This window comes from Urocitellus parryii, chromosome 3 (assembly GCF_045843805.1).
Source record: "Urocitellus parryii isolate mUroPar1 chromosome 3, mUroPar1.hap1, whole genome shotgun sequence".
Lineage (NCBI taxonomy): Eukaryota > Metazoa > Chordata > Mammalia > Rodentia > Sciuridae > Urocitellus > Urocitellus parryii.
In genome coordinates, this window is record NC_135533.1 from 134,580,003 (window position 1) to 134,598,391 (window position 18,389).

At 53.4% G+C, this 18,389-nt stretch overlaps 1 protein-coding gene across 1 annotated transcript in view; it reads right to left on the minus strand.

The window, feature by feature from the left end:
• Positions 1-18,389, minus strand: part of Dnah10 (dynein axonemal heavy chain 10) — a 114,029-nt gene that overhangs the window by 24,047 nt on the left and 71,593 nt on the right. The window contains exons 44-56 of the mRNA XM_077796086.1: positions 17,236-17,355; positions 16,124-16,269; positions 13,584-13,736; positions 11,992-12,252; positions 10,878-11,050; positions 10,106-10,199; positions 9,539-9,706; positions 9,024-9,212; positions 6,487-6,658; positions 3,627-3,830; positions 2,944-3,024; positions 559-756; positions 143-304 (exon numbers count right to left, since the gene is read on the minus strand). Coding sequence (XP_077652212.1) covers positions 143-304; positions 559-756; positions 2,944-3,024; positions 3,627-3,830; positions 6,487-6,658; positions 9,024-9,212; positions 9,539-9,706; positions 10,106-10,199; positions 10,878-11,050; positions 11,992-12,252; positions 13,584-13,736; positions 16,124-16,269; positions 17,236-17,355 — 2,121 coding nt within the window. The remainder of the gene's footprint in view (positions 1-142; positions 305-558; positions 757-2,943; positions 3,025-3,626; positions 3,831-6,486; positions 6,659-9,023; positions 9,213-9,538; positions 9,707-10,105; positions 10,200-10,877; positions 11,051-11,991; positions 12,253-13,583; positions 13,737-16,123; positions 16,270-17,235; positions 17,356-18,389) is intronic.

Here is an 18,389-nt window from a genome sequence, read left to right on the forward strand (position 1 = left end):
AGCCACGTGCAGACCCACCAAGAGGAAGGTCACAGGGTGAAGGAGGCAGCCTGGGCTGGTGATCTCCAGGCTGCGGCCTGCTGAGGACCACCTACAAGCAAGCAGTGGGAACAGGCCGGTCCCCAGGTGGCCCCGGACTTGCCTACGGCGGTGTTGGTGGAGATCTCCTCCAGCAGGGCCTCACAGGCAGCTGACTTCTCAGCCAGCACGACCCTCTGCTCAGCCAGCTTCTGGTTCAGCTCGTCCAGCTGGATGGTGGCCTCCTTCAGCTTGTCCAGCCCGCCCTCCAGGCGCTTGCACTGAGCTGGGGACAGACGGCACCCGTTCACTGTCCCCACGCCTGCTCCCTGTGCCCCAGGCTCGCCTTCTGTGGCCTCCCTGAGGTTCATCCAACTTGGGTTCATCAGGGGGAACCATTCACTTGTCACATAGTGTCACTATGTTCCAGTCCCTCCTGCACGGGCACGGCATGGGCCCAAATGAACTCGGGAAGAGGAGACCTGGATCCCTACACCTGAGCATTGCGACATCAGGCGACCAGCCATCCCCAAGCCTTACCTATGTTAAACTGAGTCTTCTCATCCAGCAACTTCGAGTACGTATTAATAAAATCCAGGTAATTCTTAGGCGTCACATAGTTGCTGCGCCTCAGTTTCTGGAGAAATTGTTTGCTGAATTCACCAACGGACTCATGGACCAAGACCACGTGTTCCACCAGGTCTTCTATATTTTCTCCTGGGATCATGGGATTAGCCCCTGGAGAGGGAGGACAGGCAATGCTGCCTCTCAGTGAGAGGATGGCTCCCAGTGAGCCCAGCCTGGAATCACCCGGCCCAGAGGCCCGCTGTGGCCCAGGCGTGAGCCCCAACGCAGGGCTCTGCAGGTCCACCAAGGCTCACGGCAATGCTGGGGCAGGCAGCACATAGCCACAACAGGCTGACGGCACCACAACAGGGTGAGCCTCAGAGAACGAGAAAGAAGGCCACCCTGAAAGGAAGGACATGGACACGGCGGGATTCCATCATCCACAAAGGCAGGCGGCTGTGCTGATGGGAGGAGGGAGGGAGTCTGCATTTAGAGCAGTTAGGAGGGTGACTAGTTCTAGAAATGGGTCCTGTGATGGATGTGTAGCCCTATGACTGTTACAAATGCCATAAGTGCACTTAAAAGTTGGCAAAATGGAAAAGCTTATGTTAGATATATTTTCCAAAATAAAAAAAATGATTTAAAAATGTAATTTAAAAAAAAATAGAAAGAAAAGAGCAATTATAATGAGTGGGTGGCTCTTCTGGATCACTGAGCCAGGCTCCAGCAACATGCCTCAAACAGAGAGCCACCCCTCTTCCCTGGGCACCGTGGCAGCACGCAGCGGGGAGCACGCCACACCTGTCCTGCTCGATGCTCCCCAGGGAGCAACCTCTTCCAGCCAGGTGAGCTACTCAGCCCTTCTCTGCTGGATACCCAGCATGCGGACCTACTGGGCAAAAGGCAGCCTTCCTGTCAACCTGCTAGCAGAATCACTGCAAGAAGCATCCTCTTGAAGACAGAATACACCTCTCATTCAAGCAAAGGGAGGAGAGTGGACAAAAACATCAGCTGTCGAAGTTCTGCAGACCCAACCTTGGGTTATACCAGGGGTACTGCCTGCAGGAAAGACGCAGCCTGACAAATATCCACTTTGGGGCATAGTCATCTCAATACCAGGAAACACATTCTAAGGAAAACAATTCTAAGCAAATTCGAGGCAGCATTATTAAAGACACTGAATGCTGAAAGCAAGCCCAAGTGATAACACTTGAGAATGACTAACACACTTAAGAAAACCAGGGTGCACTACATCAGGGTGCTCATCTACAGCCCAGAAGGGAAATCTGGCCCACTTCCCGCTTTTTAAATAAAGTTTCATTGGAACACAGCCATGGCCATTCATTTGCATATTGTCTATAATGGCATCCACCATATAATTGTAGATTTGAGTAGTTGCAACAGAGGTAAATATTTTCCATCTGGACCTCTGCCAAAGTAGCTTGCTGGCTCCTGAGTCATATCTTAAGACTCATGCTCTTGGCCCCTTCCCAGAAAAAAAAAAAAAAGACCTGCATTATGACTGAAGCTATGATCTCTGCTTGCATAGAATGACTATTTATTTATTTATTGGATACCTATTTATAAGGCTGAAACTATTTTGAGGTCACTCGGTGGAATTTGTCATAAATCTGTTCAAGGTGGGTCTAGAGAAAAAGATTTTCCCGTGAAGTTCCACTGACATGCCTTCTTATTCAAGGAGTACAATTGCTGTCCAGGGCACAGGTGCTGGAGGGAGTCGAGGCTCACCCACAGCTTGCCCCACGGCCCTTGGGCAACCTCTGGGTTGGAGGTCAGCACACTTTCTCCATCAAGAGCCAAACAGGGACACCTGGTCTCAGTTGCAATTCCTGGCCCTTGCAATTGTGGCATCAAAACAGCCATAGAGGGCTGGGCTGTGGCTCAGTGGTAGAGCGCTTGCCTAGCATGTGTGAGGCCCTGGATTCGATCCTCAGCACCACATGTAAATGAATAAATAAATAAATAAAATAAAGGTATATATATATATATATATAAAACAGCCATAGACAACATGTGGATTAATGCGTGAGTCCGTGTGCTCACCAAGCTGCACCCATACAGCAGTAGGCCACACTGGCCACAGGCCATGGCTTGTCAACTCCCAAGCTAGATGCTACTTAATCAATTCCCAATCCAAACTCTTCTGTAAGTCTCCTGAAATCCCTTGGGACTGAAACACAAGGGCAATCTAACAATAAAAAAAGCATGTGTTCTTCATAAACTTTTCATAGAGTTTACAGCCAAGGAATCCATGGGGCTAAAGGTCAAGGTCGGAAGGGTGAGGTAGAATGGCTTTGTGAGACTCATGACACAGTCCCCACAGTAGCTGGGACTTACCTAAAAATGATTTGGCGACTGCGTGCAGGGCTTGGGGAGGCCAGGGCATGAACCAGTCGATCCCAGTGTTATTCACCAGACCTTGGAGAGAGAGGGCGACCACCGCTCTGCACCCGAGACACTCACAACTTCAGCTCGGTCTTCAGTTGCCACCAATGCACTGAACAAGCTGGGCGCGTCCCAGCTGGGCTCATCCATAGCAGAGTGTCTTATTCTGACACTGGGCACTGCTGACCCTGGGGCCAGATAACCCTGACACAGGCACTGACTGGGCACTGTGCATGCTTAGAGCATCCCTGGCTGCCACCCACTGGGTGCCAGCAGCATGCCACCTCCCCCTCGGTTCTGACAACTAGACATGTCTCCTGATCTTAATATCCCCGGGGAGCAGCACCTGCCCTCATTAGGAACCTATGGCTGGGCAGGAACCCTTCCACAAGGCTGGTAAGACTGTCCCATGTGGGAGGGGACAAGGAGCCATCCTCCATGCACTGCTACATTGTTCCTGGGAGTGGGAGCACATCCTCAGGCCAGAAGAACATCACCCACTGCTGGTGGCCACTGCAAGGGGCCAGCCAGGCACATCCCACAGTGTAGGCCCTCGTTTCCACTGGAGGCCATGTCTTGTTGACTTGTTGGTGGAAGCTTGGGAGCAAATAGGCAACACACATAGCCCCAGGTACCTGGGAAATTCCTACAGCGGGTCCTCAGTGTGTCCCCCACAGGGGACATGCCCAGGACGATGTGCAGATTATTTGCACTCTTGTTCACGAAGTACTGCCACACAGACTCCTTGGCCGGCCCCATGCCCTGCTTTAGGGCTTCCTGTCCAAGCTGGCTGAAAATGATGTCCTTTTCCTCATCTGTGAACAGCGCAGGGACGATCCCTGCAGAACAGATTCGTGGGAGCTGGTTTTAAAGTCCCAGGGTCACTGCCTCTCTGTGCACCAGCTAAGATGGCAGAAGAACAGCATGACGGAGAGAGCAGTGGGTCCCGACACGGGGCACTAGGGCACTGGGGCACTGGGGCATTGGACTCAGACCCCTGGCCCACTTGCCTGTGGGCAAAGCCCCTGAGCCTCCATCTACCCATCTGTGAAATGGGGGCGATGACACCTCCTGCTCACCCCAGAGGACTGCAGGGAGCTCTGGAGGCCACTGAGTGTGGAAGCCTTGTGTTCTCCAGAGCGGGAACGCTCACCTGGGGCATCTGGCCATCTGGAGACCCTTTCCCATGACTTGGGAAGAGGAGAGCCACCTGCTGCTAATAGGCAGGGGCCAGGGGTGCCAAAAAACACCCCAGGGTGGTCCCACAGTAGAGCTTCCCGGCCCCAAATACCAACAGGGCTGTGCTGGGAGCCCAGAGGGTGGGACATCACCATTGGCACATTTCAAATGACACGACACACTGTTAATAAGCAGGTGATGTTAACAAAGGGCCAAGGCCACTCACCTTTAAAGCCCCCGCCTCCCTCATCCCCTCCGACCTAGTCCCTAAGGGAAGCTAGAGGGACTCCTGCAGATCACAGATCTAGACCACATCAGGGCACCAGCCCATGAGGCCCCACACTGGGGGACCATCACTGTGCTCCTGCCACGGTGGCCCTTTCCCATCTGACTGTGGCACACAGACCCTTCTGCCAGCCCATAGCTGGTCACTACTCCCGTGGCAGGAGCGTGGATGTCGTCCCCTGGTGATGCCCATCCTAATCTCTGGGACCAGTGGTGAGGTTTCCCCACTTCCTGCAATGCAGCCTCAAAGAGGTGTCTGGATAAGGGTCCTGGGAGGGGGCAGGTCTCTGGATCAGCCAGGTGGTCCGACACGTCACAGGGTCCTTATGAGAGAGACCAGCAGTTAGAATTGAGGAGACAGAGTGGAGCCTAGGCTGGTGTGATCAGGGACCGAGGCCAGCGGCAGCCTCCAGAATCCAGAAGAGAAGGAGACGGATTCTCAGGAACCCCTAGAAAGGCCCCGTCCTTGCTGTGGCCCCACAAGACCCATCCCCAGCTCTGACTCCAGCCCTACGGCAGGAGAATCTGCATTGTTTGAAGCCACAGCGGGGACTGGGGCTAAGGTGCTAGAGCAGCACGGGAAACAGACACACCAAGCTCAGGTCCCACGTCTCTGCACACTGGAGCCACCAGGGGAAGGGGCTGGACCCCTCCTCATGGCACCTATTGTGACTTTAGTGGTGGCGCCATCTCTGTGTGCTTCTGTTGCTGATGTTAACCAGCCCCACCCCCCCCACTGGACCCCAAACTTCAAGGAGGCCAGAGGCATGACTGCCCAGCGTCTAATCCTGCAGGGTAAATCCAAGTGGAGGATGGTCCCTGTCCCTGTAGAGCTGACCCCCATGACTTAAAACTCAACTACCAAAGCCCAGCAAGCACACATTCAAAATGGGCACATTTCTTTGTATGTCAAGTTTACATCCAAAGAAAAACCTACCCAAAACTGGCCTCTGGATAAGAGCAGACCTACTGAAGCTTCTTGAGGGGCGGAGGGGGCGGTCTAAGGTTTCACTTGGAAACCCACCAAAACAGAAGGTGGGAGGAGAGGGGGCAAGGCGAGCACAGAGGGGCACTCCCCAGGGAACCTGGCCAGCACGCTGCCATGTCCCTAAAGCCTTCCTTCAGCCTCGTGCTGTGTGTGACATGTTTTATGGGACGGGTGGAGAAGACCTGCTAACACCGCAGGACAATGATGCCTAGAGTCAAGTGCCAACCTGACCCACAGTAAAGGCAGATCCTCCCTGGGAGCCATTTGGTCACACATCTGCGTGAACCTCAGCAGGCTAAGAGGTGGCCAGGATCGTGACTCAGGGTAGCAGTCTCCACCGTGGCCATGAGGCTGAAGCCCAAGCCCCTCCTCGGCCCCTTCTTAGCGGGGCACCTTTGGGTGAGTTGTCAGCAGTTTCCTGGTGACCAGCTCCTACAACTGATTACCACAAATTGCACACTTAAAACGATGAAGAAATTTACTCTCACATTTCTGGAGGCCTGAGAGCAGAGATCAAGGTGTCAGCAGGGCTGTGCTCCCACGGAAGGTTTTGGGGACCCTCCCTTGCCAGATTCTGGCATCCCATGGCATGCGGCTGTCTCCATCCTAACAAGGCCTTTTCCTCTATATCCCAGTGATTCCTCTCCTTTCTCTTGTAAAAACAGCTGTCACTGAATTCAGGGCCCATCCCAAATCCAGCATATCATCTCAAGACTCTTCACTAATCACATCTGCAAAGACGGCTTTTCCTGACAAGGCCCATTTACAGGTTCTGGGGTCTGGAGTCGGGATGACTTTTGAGGGGTCACTGCTCCACCTCTGGTGGCATCTCTGTGCCTCTGTTTCCCCTTAATGAAGCCAGCCAGGTGTCTCCCTCCTGGGGACCCCGCAGTGCTGGGTAAGAAAGTACTTCCAACGGCCCCCAAGCACAGCAGACGCGCACCAGCTGGTCAGGGCAGGGCCACTGGGCAGCCAGACCCACCCCCAGGGGCTGTGGTGAGGAGCAGCCTGATGTGCCCGTGAGGCCACCGGCCACGGGGTACCTGAAGTAAGCATGTTGTTGATGAGCTCCAGGAAGCCCTCCTCAGCCACGTGCGCGTCTGTGAACAGGAAGATCATCGTCTTGTTCTCCAGCCCCAGCTTCATGTAAAGGCTCTTCAGATCCTCCCGGAAGCTGTTCTCGGAGTAGCCTCGGCTCAGCAGGATCTCAAACACCTGGGGACACAGGGCAAAGTCACCTGGGCTGGTAGCCTCCCTCCCCAGCCTCCTAAAGGAGGCCAGCACACAGGGAGAGCCTCTGAGTTTGCACGATGTCACTGCTGGGCTGTTGGCTAAGGGGGACGGAGGCAATGAGGACAGGTGACTTGGCCAGTCTCACAAAATGACCCAGAGCCAGAAGCGCAGGAGGCAGAAAGCCAAAGTACCCTGCTTTTTTTCTGGGGGGAGGTTCAGGGATTGAACCCAGAGGTGCTTAACCACTGTGCCACATCCCCATCCCTTTTTTGAGACAGGGTCTAGCTAAGATGCCCAGGTGGCCCAGAACTTTCGATCCTTCTGCCTCTCCTGCCTCAGCCTCCAAAGTTGCTGAATCACAGGCACACGCCACCACATCTGGCCACAGCACCCTGCCTTTGTCAAAGCACCATAAGTGTTCTGTGTACACACAGGAGCATGCGAAGGCACCACCATGCAGAGAACATGCCTACGTCCAGGAGGCAGCGTGGAAAGGAGAAAGGCACAGAAAGGTCCCCAGAGTCACAGAGCAGTGGACAGCCAGACACAGGCAGGTGGGAAGGGTAGGCAGGGAGGCCAGCAAGAAAGGGCAGGAAAGGGGCACAGCCGGGGCGGCCCAAGCAGCAAGTGTGGACGCTGTCTGAACTCTGCAACCAGAAGGTCCTCCGCACACCTGAGGCGGCTGGCACTAAGGCCCAGGCAGAAGCAGGACTTGTATGTGAGCAGTGGCAGCTACTTGGAACCCTCTCATGCACACAGGTTCACACACGCACTTTCACACCCACACACACTGTCCCAGACATGTGCCACACACAGGCACACTTCCACACTGGCACACGCACAGTCACACACCAGTCACACAAACTCAAGTAGCAAGCGTGACTTCCAGCTGACCAACACTTACTCCGCAGTTCTGTCCAGCGCCTGCCCTCCACCTGCCAGCTCCTTGCTCACTGGGGTGAGTGCCCACCCACTGGAACCCATGGCCATCAGCCTCGGCCTCCAGGGCCCCAGCCCACTCTACATACCCTCGTCTTCTCCTGAGTCCCGTCCCTCAATATCCCTTCTGCGGTCCTTCCCAGGCGGCCTCAGAGGAAGACCTCAGAGTTGCCAGACAATCCCCTGTGGGAGTCTGGAAGATTCTGAATGGTGGGGAGAAGCAGGAGCCCTGGGACCCTGCTGGTGGGAATGCAAATCAGCCCAGCCACTGCAGAACAGTGTGGCAGCTCCTGCAAGGGTGAGCCCCAGAGCCATCATGTGACCCAGCAGTGCCACCCCATCCTCCTTAAGAAGCCCCGAGAGCAAGGGAAACAGGTCCACCCAGAGATTCCCACGTGGACATTTATAGCATTATCCACAGCGGCCAAGAGGCAGAGCAGCCCAGAGGTCTACGGTGAGGGGACACGTGGACAAATGCAGTGTGTCCACACAGGGACCAGGATTTGGCCCAAACAAGAACGTCACCCAGATGCAGGCCACACCTGGTAAGCCCTGCAGCTGCCACAGCCGCCACGTACTGTGCTATGCTACGCATGTGACAGTCCAGACAGGGTCATCCGCAGAGACTTGGGGGAGGGTGGGGTGATGGCAGCTGCGGGCACAGGGCTTTCTTAGAAGTGGTGGGAATGCTCTAAAGGAGTCCAGGGTGATGGCTGTTCACATCTGAATGACAAGAAGCACCGATCTGCACACATAGCGCGTGGATAACACGGCCCTGAGTTGTACTACAATAAAGCTGTTTTTAAAGAGAGAGCTTCTAAGATTGATGTAAAACTGCATGTGTTGCTGTGCGGCTGTGGTTGCCCAGCAAACGGCTGGAGCCTAACAGCAGCCCACGAAGGTCTGCCCAGGCCGGCCTCCCTGTGGCGGATGCACATTGGGATCTGCAGCAACTGCCTGCGTTTGGCTTTTAACCTTGACCCGACATCTTCTCCAATCTAAGAACAATACAATAGTTAGACGCTTTGGATATTCCGTTAAAATATGCCCAAAACAGGCAAGCAAGCAAAAACAAACCAACCCAACTCCCTACTCTGTGACAACGTTATGCTATACCAGGTGCAGGGCCCAGACCTGTAACCCTAGCAAATCGAGAGGCTGTGGCAGGAGGATCACAAGTTCCAGGCCAACCTGGACAACATAACAAGACTCAATCTCCAAATAAATAAACAAATAAATAAAAAGGGCTGGGGCTGGGGCTCAGAGATTAAGCACCCCCAGACTCAATCCCCAGGACTAACAAAAAATCACTTAGGATCTGCTGTAGATGGTTCCAGTATCTGCAGGAACTCCCTCCCGGCTGCAGGGACTGGCTGGACCGGCCTTCCTGGAAGGGAGGTGGCCTCACCTCGTAGCCAGCCGTGAAGGCGGCCAGCCTTGCGAGTGACTGCTTCCCCGAGCCACCTTCGCCCACCAGCAGCGCGTGGCCGCGGTCCATGCGGATGATGCGGTGTACGCGGGTCAAGTGCTCCAGTGCGTCATCGAAGAGCACCAAGTTCATCCTGGTGTTGATCTCATTGTACTCCTCAAGAATTTCCTGAATTAAAAAAAAATTTTTTTAAGGATCACTGTTTTTTAAGAGGTGAACTTTCTCCTTTTGTACAGGACAGATTAAGGACGGAGGAAAGATTTTTTTCTTTCCTGAAAAATCATTGTACTAATTGAATCAGTTGGGCTCCCAGGACTGGATCCAGCTCTCAAATCCAGACTCCACCTTACCGGCGCTGGTCAGCCAGCGGTGAGCCAGGGCAGACCACAGGTGTGGGAGCCTCAGGGTCAGGCACCAGGCCCCTGGGGATGGAGCCACTGTCACACCAGTGCTCCAGGAGGAAGCAGACATGGGCGAGAAGGAGCCCACCACACCTGGAACAGCGCTTTGGCCGCCTCGTAGTCCTGGATGTCCTCGTAGATACGTGTCTCCTCCTCATGCAGAGCCATTCGGAAGTCCCCGAACAGGATGGGATCCCTCATCACTACCTCCTCATCCTCCTCAAAGTGCTCCAAAACCAAGTTTCCTATGTGATCTTGCACCTTAAAACGTAAGCAGGTTAAGGACCCACACTCAAGGACAGCAGTCCCGCACTGACTCATGTCAGGACAAGCTCCCACGCTGTCACCATCTGAGTGACCTGCCTTCCATTTTCTCCCTCGACAGCTACAGAGTACTTATGAGCCATCCCCCCACCCATTAGCTTTGACTGTTAGTGTCTGCCTTTTTGCCATTCTATAAATTTTTTAAACGCATTGTTTTCTCTTTGCGCACGTGGGCATGTGTGTGCGTGTGTGTGTGTTTGCATGTGTGTGTGTGTGTTTGCATGTGTGTGTGTGTGTGTGTGTGTGTGTGTGTGTGTGAGACAAGGGCTTGGTCCTCCTCAGAGAGCAGTTCTGTGGCTGGCCTTTGCATCTGCTGGCACATCCCCATGCACTAACCAGCTGCTTGTCTGTTTCGTTGATCAGCCGGTCATGGAAGACCCTCAGACACTCATTCCTCCAGACTCTCACCATCTGGGCCACCGTCTGGAACCTATGGAACATGGCGGAAGGGGCAAGTCAGCCTTGAGGGCCCCTGGAGAGGAGTGGACCACCTGCTGCCCTTCCCAGAAGGATGCATGAGAGGCGGCTCTGGAGCTGCACCCTGGAGTGCCCTCTCTAGCCTCCCATTAGTGAAGTCTAACCAGGAGCTAACGGATGAAGTGCAAAGATTCCAGGTCACCATCCATAACTTGCCCTCTCTGAGGGAAGAAAGGGCCCTCTCTCTACGCAGCATGTGTGGTGGAAAACTCCTAACACTACCCTGTTGCTGGAATCTCTGAATTTGGAATCAGCATAACGGCCCCTGACAGCTCCTGTATCTCAACTGGAAACAACTGGTCACACGAGCAAAAGGATTCGGGTGAATTCCAACTTCAGAGCTGAAAGCGGGTGGCAAAGCCATCCCACACAAGGGGTCAGAGATACTTGTCCACCTGTCCAATCTCTGCTGTTGGTCCCACTGGTTTTCTGCCCAGGGGTTTGCAAAGAGCCCAGCTTTGACTCAAGCATTTGTCTCTATTCTTCACTTAACTCAGCAAAGACGTTGGGAATTAACTGACACACTGGTTCTTCGAGTTCACTGACAAGCCCCCCCCCACCCTCATCTTAAGAGAATAAAAGAAACCATCAAATTGGCAGGATATATCTTGTTAAGATCCAACAAACTAACCGCTGGGGGTTGGTGAGCACAAGGCCATTGAACACCCGGGAGAGATCACGGAGGTTGAAGATGTAATGGAACTTTGAAGGGGTGGGCGGCAGGTCCTGGACGATGTTCTTGTAGAGCGTCAGCGTGCAGGAGGTCAGCAGGCCAGTCACTGCCACGATACTCTCATGAAAGTCCTGAGACAGGAAAAGCCCCCACCCCGGGGTGTCCATGAATGGGAGAGTGGACAAAGGAAAGAGCGTCACCCAGAGGGAATATTTAGCCATGAGAAGGAAGGGAGCCTTGAACACACGGGGAGCCATGAACACACACAGCTAACCAAGTGCAAGAAGCCAGATGACTCGATCCATGTGAAACCCCCAGGACGGGCAAACTCACAGAGATGGGAGGTCGGTGGGTTTCCAGGGGTTGGCGGGTGGGGAAGGGTGGGCAGCTGCTGCAGTGTGAGATCAGGGTTCCCCTGGGGGAGAAGAGGCTGTGAAATCAGACACTGGGGTGGGGACTCCTACGTGCCACACACGAGTGTACAGAGTACCTCGGAATTCTGTGCTTTAAAGTAGCCACGGCAACGAATTTTACATAATGTGAATTTTGTCACATTTTTTAATGAGGGAAGAGGTGAACAGACCAGAGAAGCTCATCATCTGACCTGCTTTTATGGCCTTGGGTTTCCATGTCCACCAGGAAGTCTATGAACTGTGAAACCAAAGACCCATGCCAGCCACCCTGGGAGTTATCTGCGGGGCACACCTTTGGGAAAGGTATGAACTTGACAGGTACTCAGGGTGGCCATGATATCTGCTGCTGCACAGCCTCACCTTACCCACCTGGCCCCAGGGCACAGGCCTAAAGTCAGTAGGCAGGACTCCAGGTGGGTCCAAGGCACTTCAGCCTCTGCGGCCCCCCTTCTTGTACATTAAAATCACATTTTGTGACTGCATGGGTATAAAGGTGAATGTTTTTCTTCTGATTTTGAAACACAGTAAAACATCTTCCTGGTCCCCTGAATGCACTGCAGGCCCTTGGCTTGGGCCTGGTGTGTCTGATGTGTCAATCAGTCTGCGTACATTTCTGCCCAACTGTGTACCCCATTTGTACTTCTGATTTAAAGAGTTACCGCAGTGTGGCCTTTCAGGATGGAGAAGTAAATCAGGTGCAAGGACTCCTCTGAAGGGAACGGCACGTTGAAGGTGCTGAACAGTGAAAGGAACCTGGGGTCCACCTCGTTGCGGCCTCCTCCAGCTTTCCCCATGGCAGCGATGAAGCCGAGGTCCCGGATGTTCTTACAGTTCAGCTCCTTCCCGCGGTCGTACAAGTAGCCTTTTTCCAGCAGCAGCTTCAGCAGGGCAATTGGCTGCTGGGTGCCATATTCATCCACCTTGATTTTTTTTTTTTTAAGAGAAAAAAGAGAATAGCAGTATTTCAAGGTAGAGCTCTGAGAAGCCTGAGTGTCTGGACCAAAGCTTGGCCCTCCTCTCATCCCAGAGCATCCTGGGCTTAATTTCGTTTGGCTTCTCAAAGTTTGCAATTAGATACTCATTGGTGATTTTTAAAGTCTCTCTCTCTCACTAGACTGTAAGCTCCATAGGTCTCACACACTGCACAGCGCTGACCATCAAAGATGTCACTTCATCCTCCCACTCACTGGATGGATGAATGAATGGATGGAAGAACAGATGGATGGACAGAAAGAAGGATGGAAGATGGATGGGTGGATGGAGGGATAAATGGATGGATGGACGGAAGAATGGATGGATGGACGGAAGAATGGATGGACAGATGGTAGGAAGGATGCATGGAAGGATGGAAGGATGGATGGAAAGATGGATGGGTGGATGATGAGATGGAGGGATGGATAGATGGAAGGGAGGAGAATGGGTGGATGGGTGGGTGGATGGATGGATGGATGAACGGAAGGATGGATGGACAGATGGTAGGAAGGATGGATGGATGGAAGGATGGAAGGATGAAAGGATGGATGGATGGAGGGAAGGATGGATGGACAGATGGTAGGAAGGATGGATGGATGGAAGGATGGAAGGATAAAGGATGGATGGATGGAGGGAAGGATGAGAGGATGAATGGAAGTATGGAAGGATGGATGGACAGATGGAAGGATGAATGGGGGTAGATGGATGGATGGAAGGATGGATGGATGGACAGATGATGGATGGGTAGATGAATAAAGTTATAGATGAACAGACAAATGGATGAATAAATAGATAATAAAGATAACAGATGACGGATAAATGGATGAAATGAGTAATGGATGATTAAGTAACTGAATACATGGGTGGATGGGTGGGTGAAATATCAGATTTACGGGTAGGTAAGTGGATCCTAGTTTTGCATCATCCTTCTGGGAGACAACTCTTCAAGGAAAAGATGGTTCTGTAAAATGATACAAATTTAACTTCCGGTATGCCTAGAGAACTTTGCATGTCTCAGCCTCGGTCCCCAGAAACACACTCGTGATGCAGCTGAAGTTCCCCTTCCTCGGCTAATCCCCAGGGGTCCTGCCTTCAGCTTCTCCAGCACAGAGGGCCACCTAAGAGCTCTTGTGGAACACCTCCTCCGACAGAGCTGAGGCTGGGAGGAGGGAGTGGGGAGGAGCGGCGGGATGCTGCGTCCTGGCTGCCCGCCACGGCCTGCACTACACACACTGAGCAGGACTGCACTCGGACACCCTCCGCCCCCCTCCTGCCTCACCTTGGGCATATTCATGTCATCCATGAACACCAGGAGGCATTTGCCCATGGGGGGGCCATAGGTGTCTCTGGTCCGCTTTTCCACGTTGGCTTCCAAGTTTCTCTGGATATCCATGGATGTGGTGCGGGACGAGAAACTGACCATGAGCACAATCTGAAACAGGGAGAAGGCAGGATGCATTGGCCTCCTCTGCGTGGCACCCGCAGCAAACGTCTGACCGCAAGCTCCTCTATGCTGAAGACCCACTGCCTCTGAGCTAATGCTATTGTCACCCAATGTGGGTCTGTGCTTTGTTATTTTTAAGTGCCAAAGTAAGAATTCCTCTTCCTCCTGGCAGGTTGCATGAGCTGATAACGAGCTGCCACACGTAGGCCTCAGCACACGGTGGCGGTGGCGCAGCAGAAGGGGACTGGGAGCTGTTAGAGGACCCCAAAGTCACTTAACCCTTTCAGACCCTCTTTCCTTCTCGCCTGAAAGGTGATCTGAATACCACCTTCTGGAACCACTTACTTCCTAGAGTGGTTCCTAGAAGGCATTTTCAATGAGGCAACATTAAAATATAAACTGCTTATGATGGCAGCTGTATCTTAATAAATCAGCACAATCTTGGGTTTGGTCTTTGGAATGAGTTGCTGGGAAAGAAGGTCTACCTGCTGTACCCTCATGCCTGTGTGCTCGGGCCTCTCCCTGTGCTCAGAGGTGCTGGGGAGCCCCTCACCGGGATGTTCACACTCCTTGATGTGCCAGCCATACCCAGAGGGCTGTGCCATGTAGCCGGCTGCTCTGTACCCAGAGCTTCCGGTTCTGTAGTTCATGGGTGTCTTGAACAAGCTTTCAGGTAAAGCTAGCTCTGTTGGCCTGGGACCACACATTGGGAACTGTGGCCTTTTAAAGGCCCTCCACCTAGAGTGCCTGTGAGCACAGGTGCACAGAAGCAGACTGTGCTGGCAGCCAGGCTGGGCTGTTATGCTCCAGCTGCGGAGTCCTCGGGGAGGGGTATCTGAACGTGACGTGGCTTCTGAACGTGGCTTCCCTTTGCCCCACTCTGTAAATCTGCAGCTCCCCCGCTCTGTGCCCTCCACAGGGACATCCCTAAAGCCAACTAGGCCATGTTGTCAGTGTCAGTCTAGGTGAGCTTGGCTACTCAGACAGATCAGCCCCATTCTGCCCACGCCTCTTACGATGTCCAACACAAAGGTCCCCCCTGCCCAGAGGCCGGTGAGGCTTGCAGGAGCCCTTGATGCCAGAGCTGCTGGAAACAGAAAAGACACAAACTAAGAGACGTGGAAAAGTGAGTGGGGGGAGCTCCTCTCCCCTCCGAGGTTCCAGAAGGCCAAGACAGGAACTAGACTTAAATGGTGACGTGACCAGGCAGTAACGAAAACAGAACTGAGTCAGCACCTGGACCGCCTGAAAACCACAGGAGGTTCCTTGGGGGCAAGAGAGTCTTCACTCAGTGATCCAATAGCTAGAAAAATGGCTTGCAGCTTGGGGAATGGACGGTGAGCAGCAGCCAGCCCAGGGAGCAGGTCTGTGTGGACAGGGGCCAGCACCTTCCTCTGGCTGTCTCAGTGTGCCTGGGGCACAGCACCCTTCTGCTCCAAAGTGATCCGAGTGGCCTGTTCCACTGGGCTTGTCCTGTGGTGCCAGCTGGCACGGGCCCCGTGCATAGCAGACCCTCATGCATCTGACCAGTGTCGAGGGATACCACAGAGGGATGATGGGAAGACATGACAGCCAGTCTCCACCATGGAGCCCAGCGCTGTCTCCAGGTGTCCACCCCTGGAGGGTGCTCAGTCTGACGCACACAATAGGGCAGAGGCGAGGTCTGTAACCCCCAAGAAGGCGCAGCCTCCCTTTGCTGCCCGTCCTGGGCTTTCACTGGAGCCCTAGCTGCAGTCACAGCACTGCTCAGGTTTCAATGTGCCCCAGGTTTCAATCCCCAAATTCATATGTCAATGAGACTTCAGGGTGGGTCCTTGGAAGGTGCAGGGATCCCAAAGGCAAAACCCTTGGGGATTAATGGATTCATCCACTATTAAGGAAGCACCTTTTTTTTTTTTTTTTTTTAAATCTAAGTGACTTTCTCTGGCAAACCTACTCTGTCTCACCATGTGACACCCTCTGCCACACTATCAGGTAGGTAGAAGGTCCTCATCATGCTGGCCCAGGCTCCTGGATTTCCCACCATCCAGAACTATTAGTCAAATAAACTTCTCTTCTTTATAAATTACCTGGTCTTGGGTACTTTGATAAAGCAACAGTTTACAAAAAGCGCACTCAAAGCAGCCCTGGGAGGGAACTAAGGCCTCCAGTCTCTATCCATATGAAATGCCATCTGAAAGAGGATAATCCAGCCCCTGTCCAGCCAATAGCCTGACTGCAACCTCATGAGAGGACCTGAACTAGGGCCACCCAGCTGAGCCACTGCCAGCCCCTCCACCCACAGACACCAGGAGGTGGTGCTTGTTGTCTTAAGTGACTCTGTGCTGGGCAGTTTGTTACACGGCAATGGGTAACTGATATCAACCACGGCTTACATTAGTGTCTTCACTGAGGTGTCTTAGGAAGTTCTGGGTAGTGGCTGTCTTAGAAGTGCCAGATTCACCAACAAAAATAACAGGCTGCTTAATTTTGACCATTTGTTCCAATATCCAGGTGGTGCGGGTTGTATCCACCGTGTGAACTACAAAAAGAATGGAAGAAACATCAGAAGAGCTCCACATGGGGGTGGGTGGTGGGTGACAACACAGAACTGTCACAGAATCCCGTAAATCCCATAAAAAGCATCAGCAGAAGCCAAGCCGTGTCCTCAGGAACATGCGTGGCAGGTAGAGCTGCTCTGCAGGAGAACCTAGTCACCCCAGCCATTATTCTCCTTGGCTTTACTGAGGCACAACTTACAAAGGCATCACCCAATGTAGGTGTAGAATTCGATGAGTCCAACACGTTTCTACATACGTTGTGCGAGCACGACGCTGTCCAGGATGACAGCACCCAAACTGCCCCAGCATCCAAGTGAGATTTATGCTCGGGTGCTAAAAAAACGATCTCCCTGCTGCTGAGTCACCCACATGCCTGCAGGATCTGGTCTCCTGACCCACAGCTCCCTCTGCAGAGACTTCAGCCACCAAGTCAGGTCCAGCCTGCCCCCTCCCATGTGGGCAGATTTTAATCCCCATGGGTTCTGGAGGACCGGGGTGCCTCGCTCTACAGGTACAATGGACCAAAGCCAGGTGCACATGTTGTGGAGCTATCCAGCCCACATTGTGTCTAACCAGCCAGAGGAGTAGACTTAAAATACAGTCTCAGGGCACAGAGGAGTAGACTTAAAATACACACCAGGGGCACACGCCTTCTCCAGGAAGCACTGTTCACGGGAATGTACCGGTCACTACCCATGCCCAGCCAGCTCCATGGGCTGGAGAGAGCAGAGGAAATGCCAGGGGAAGCCCGAACCCTCTCCGTGGGCACTGAGGATGCACAGAGCCAGCATCTAAGGGCCTCTCAGGAGGGCCCCTGCCTCCCCACTCTTCTCAGCTCCCTGGGTGGGACTCAGGTGGCCAGCCAGGCCACAGGATGCTTCTCATTTCCTCCCAGGACCAGGGTCACACACCCTCACACCAGGGACAGAGGCTTGCCTCTCACTTACCCAGGATGTCGATGAACTTCCTCTGATGGTCATGCACATACTCTGGAACCAGCTTACTCCAGGGGATCCAATGGTTCCGTTTCGAATCAAAATGAAACTCGTACAAAGTTGGAAGCTGGCCTGCGGTGGACAATCAAAGCCCATGTCACTGTGATCGTGGATGTGGGAACATAGGAATCAGTTCTGGTAGGTGCCTCAAATGAGCTAATCCTGCTGGTTCCCTGGATGGCTACCACAGTATCACCTACGTGCCACTTCTTCCCCAGACAGACACTTAGCAAGTGCTTTGAATTAGAGCGACTCGCTCACCAGTCAGATGCTGAGTGCTTTGACCTAAGGCTACCTGTTCACTGGACAGAAACCTTCCAAGTCCTTTCCAGGGGAACACATAGTGGGGCACAGAACCCTGGTCCCCACCCCTCCGGTGGTGGCGTGTCAGGCAGGTGTAGAGAGAGATAAGAAAAAACACTTTCACTGCAGACATACTAATTTCTGCAAAAGGGGAGGACGGCTGCCCATGAAGGCATCTGATCAAGATGGTGCAGGGAAGGGACAGGAGAAGCACCAGGTGCCGCAGGTAGCCTGGGAGTCCCAGCCCCAGCTGTCACCATCATCTCCCTCTCCACACCATTCTTCACCATGATGGTCATTCACAGGGGTGCTATCCAAGCCCACCTCAAAAAGTAGTCCCCTCACAGACCCCTTCCCCATGGGCCCTGCCAATTCAACCTTTTGTACATCCTGGAGGGTGCGTGTTCTTGGTGAAAAAACTGAAACCCTTAATACACCGTGATTTCCCATGAGTACCCTGCAAAACCCACAGGTGACGGCCTACCATGCAAATGTCAGCAGCACCAGATTAGTTAAGTCATGGTGCTTCAGACAGATGAGGGGCCCAAAGGAAAAGAGGAGCAAAGTCACGTGGAACACGGGGAGTTAGAGCACCCAGCCAGAGCCAAGGGGCACGTGCCATAGCTCCAGGGAGAAGAGTTGAGACTCCTCAAGAAAGGGCACTCGCAGGGACAGCAGCCAGTGCACCTGACCTCCTCCTGAGGGCACCACCAGTGCTCTGACCATGGCACCAGAAAACCCGCCCAGGCGGGAACACAGGGAACGAGCTCACGGTGTCTGAAAGCCCAACTTGAAGCACTCGG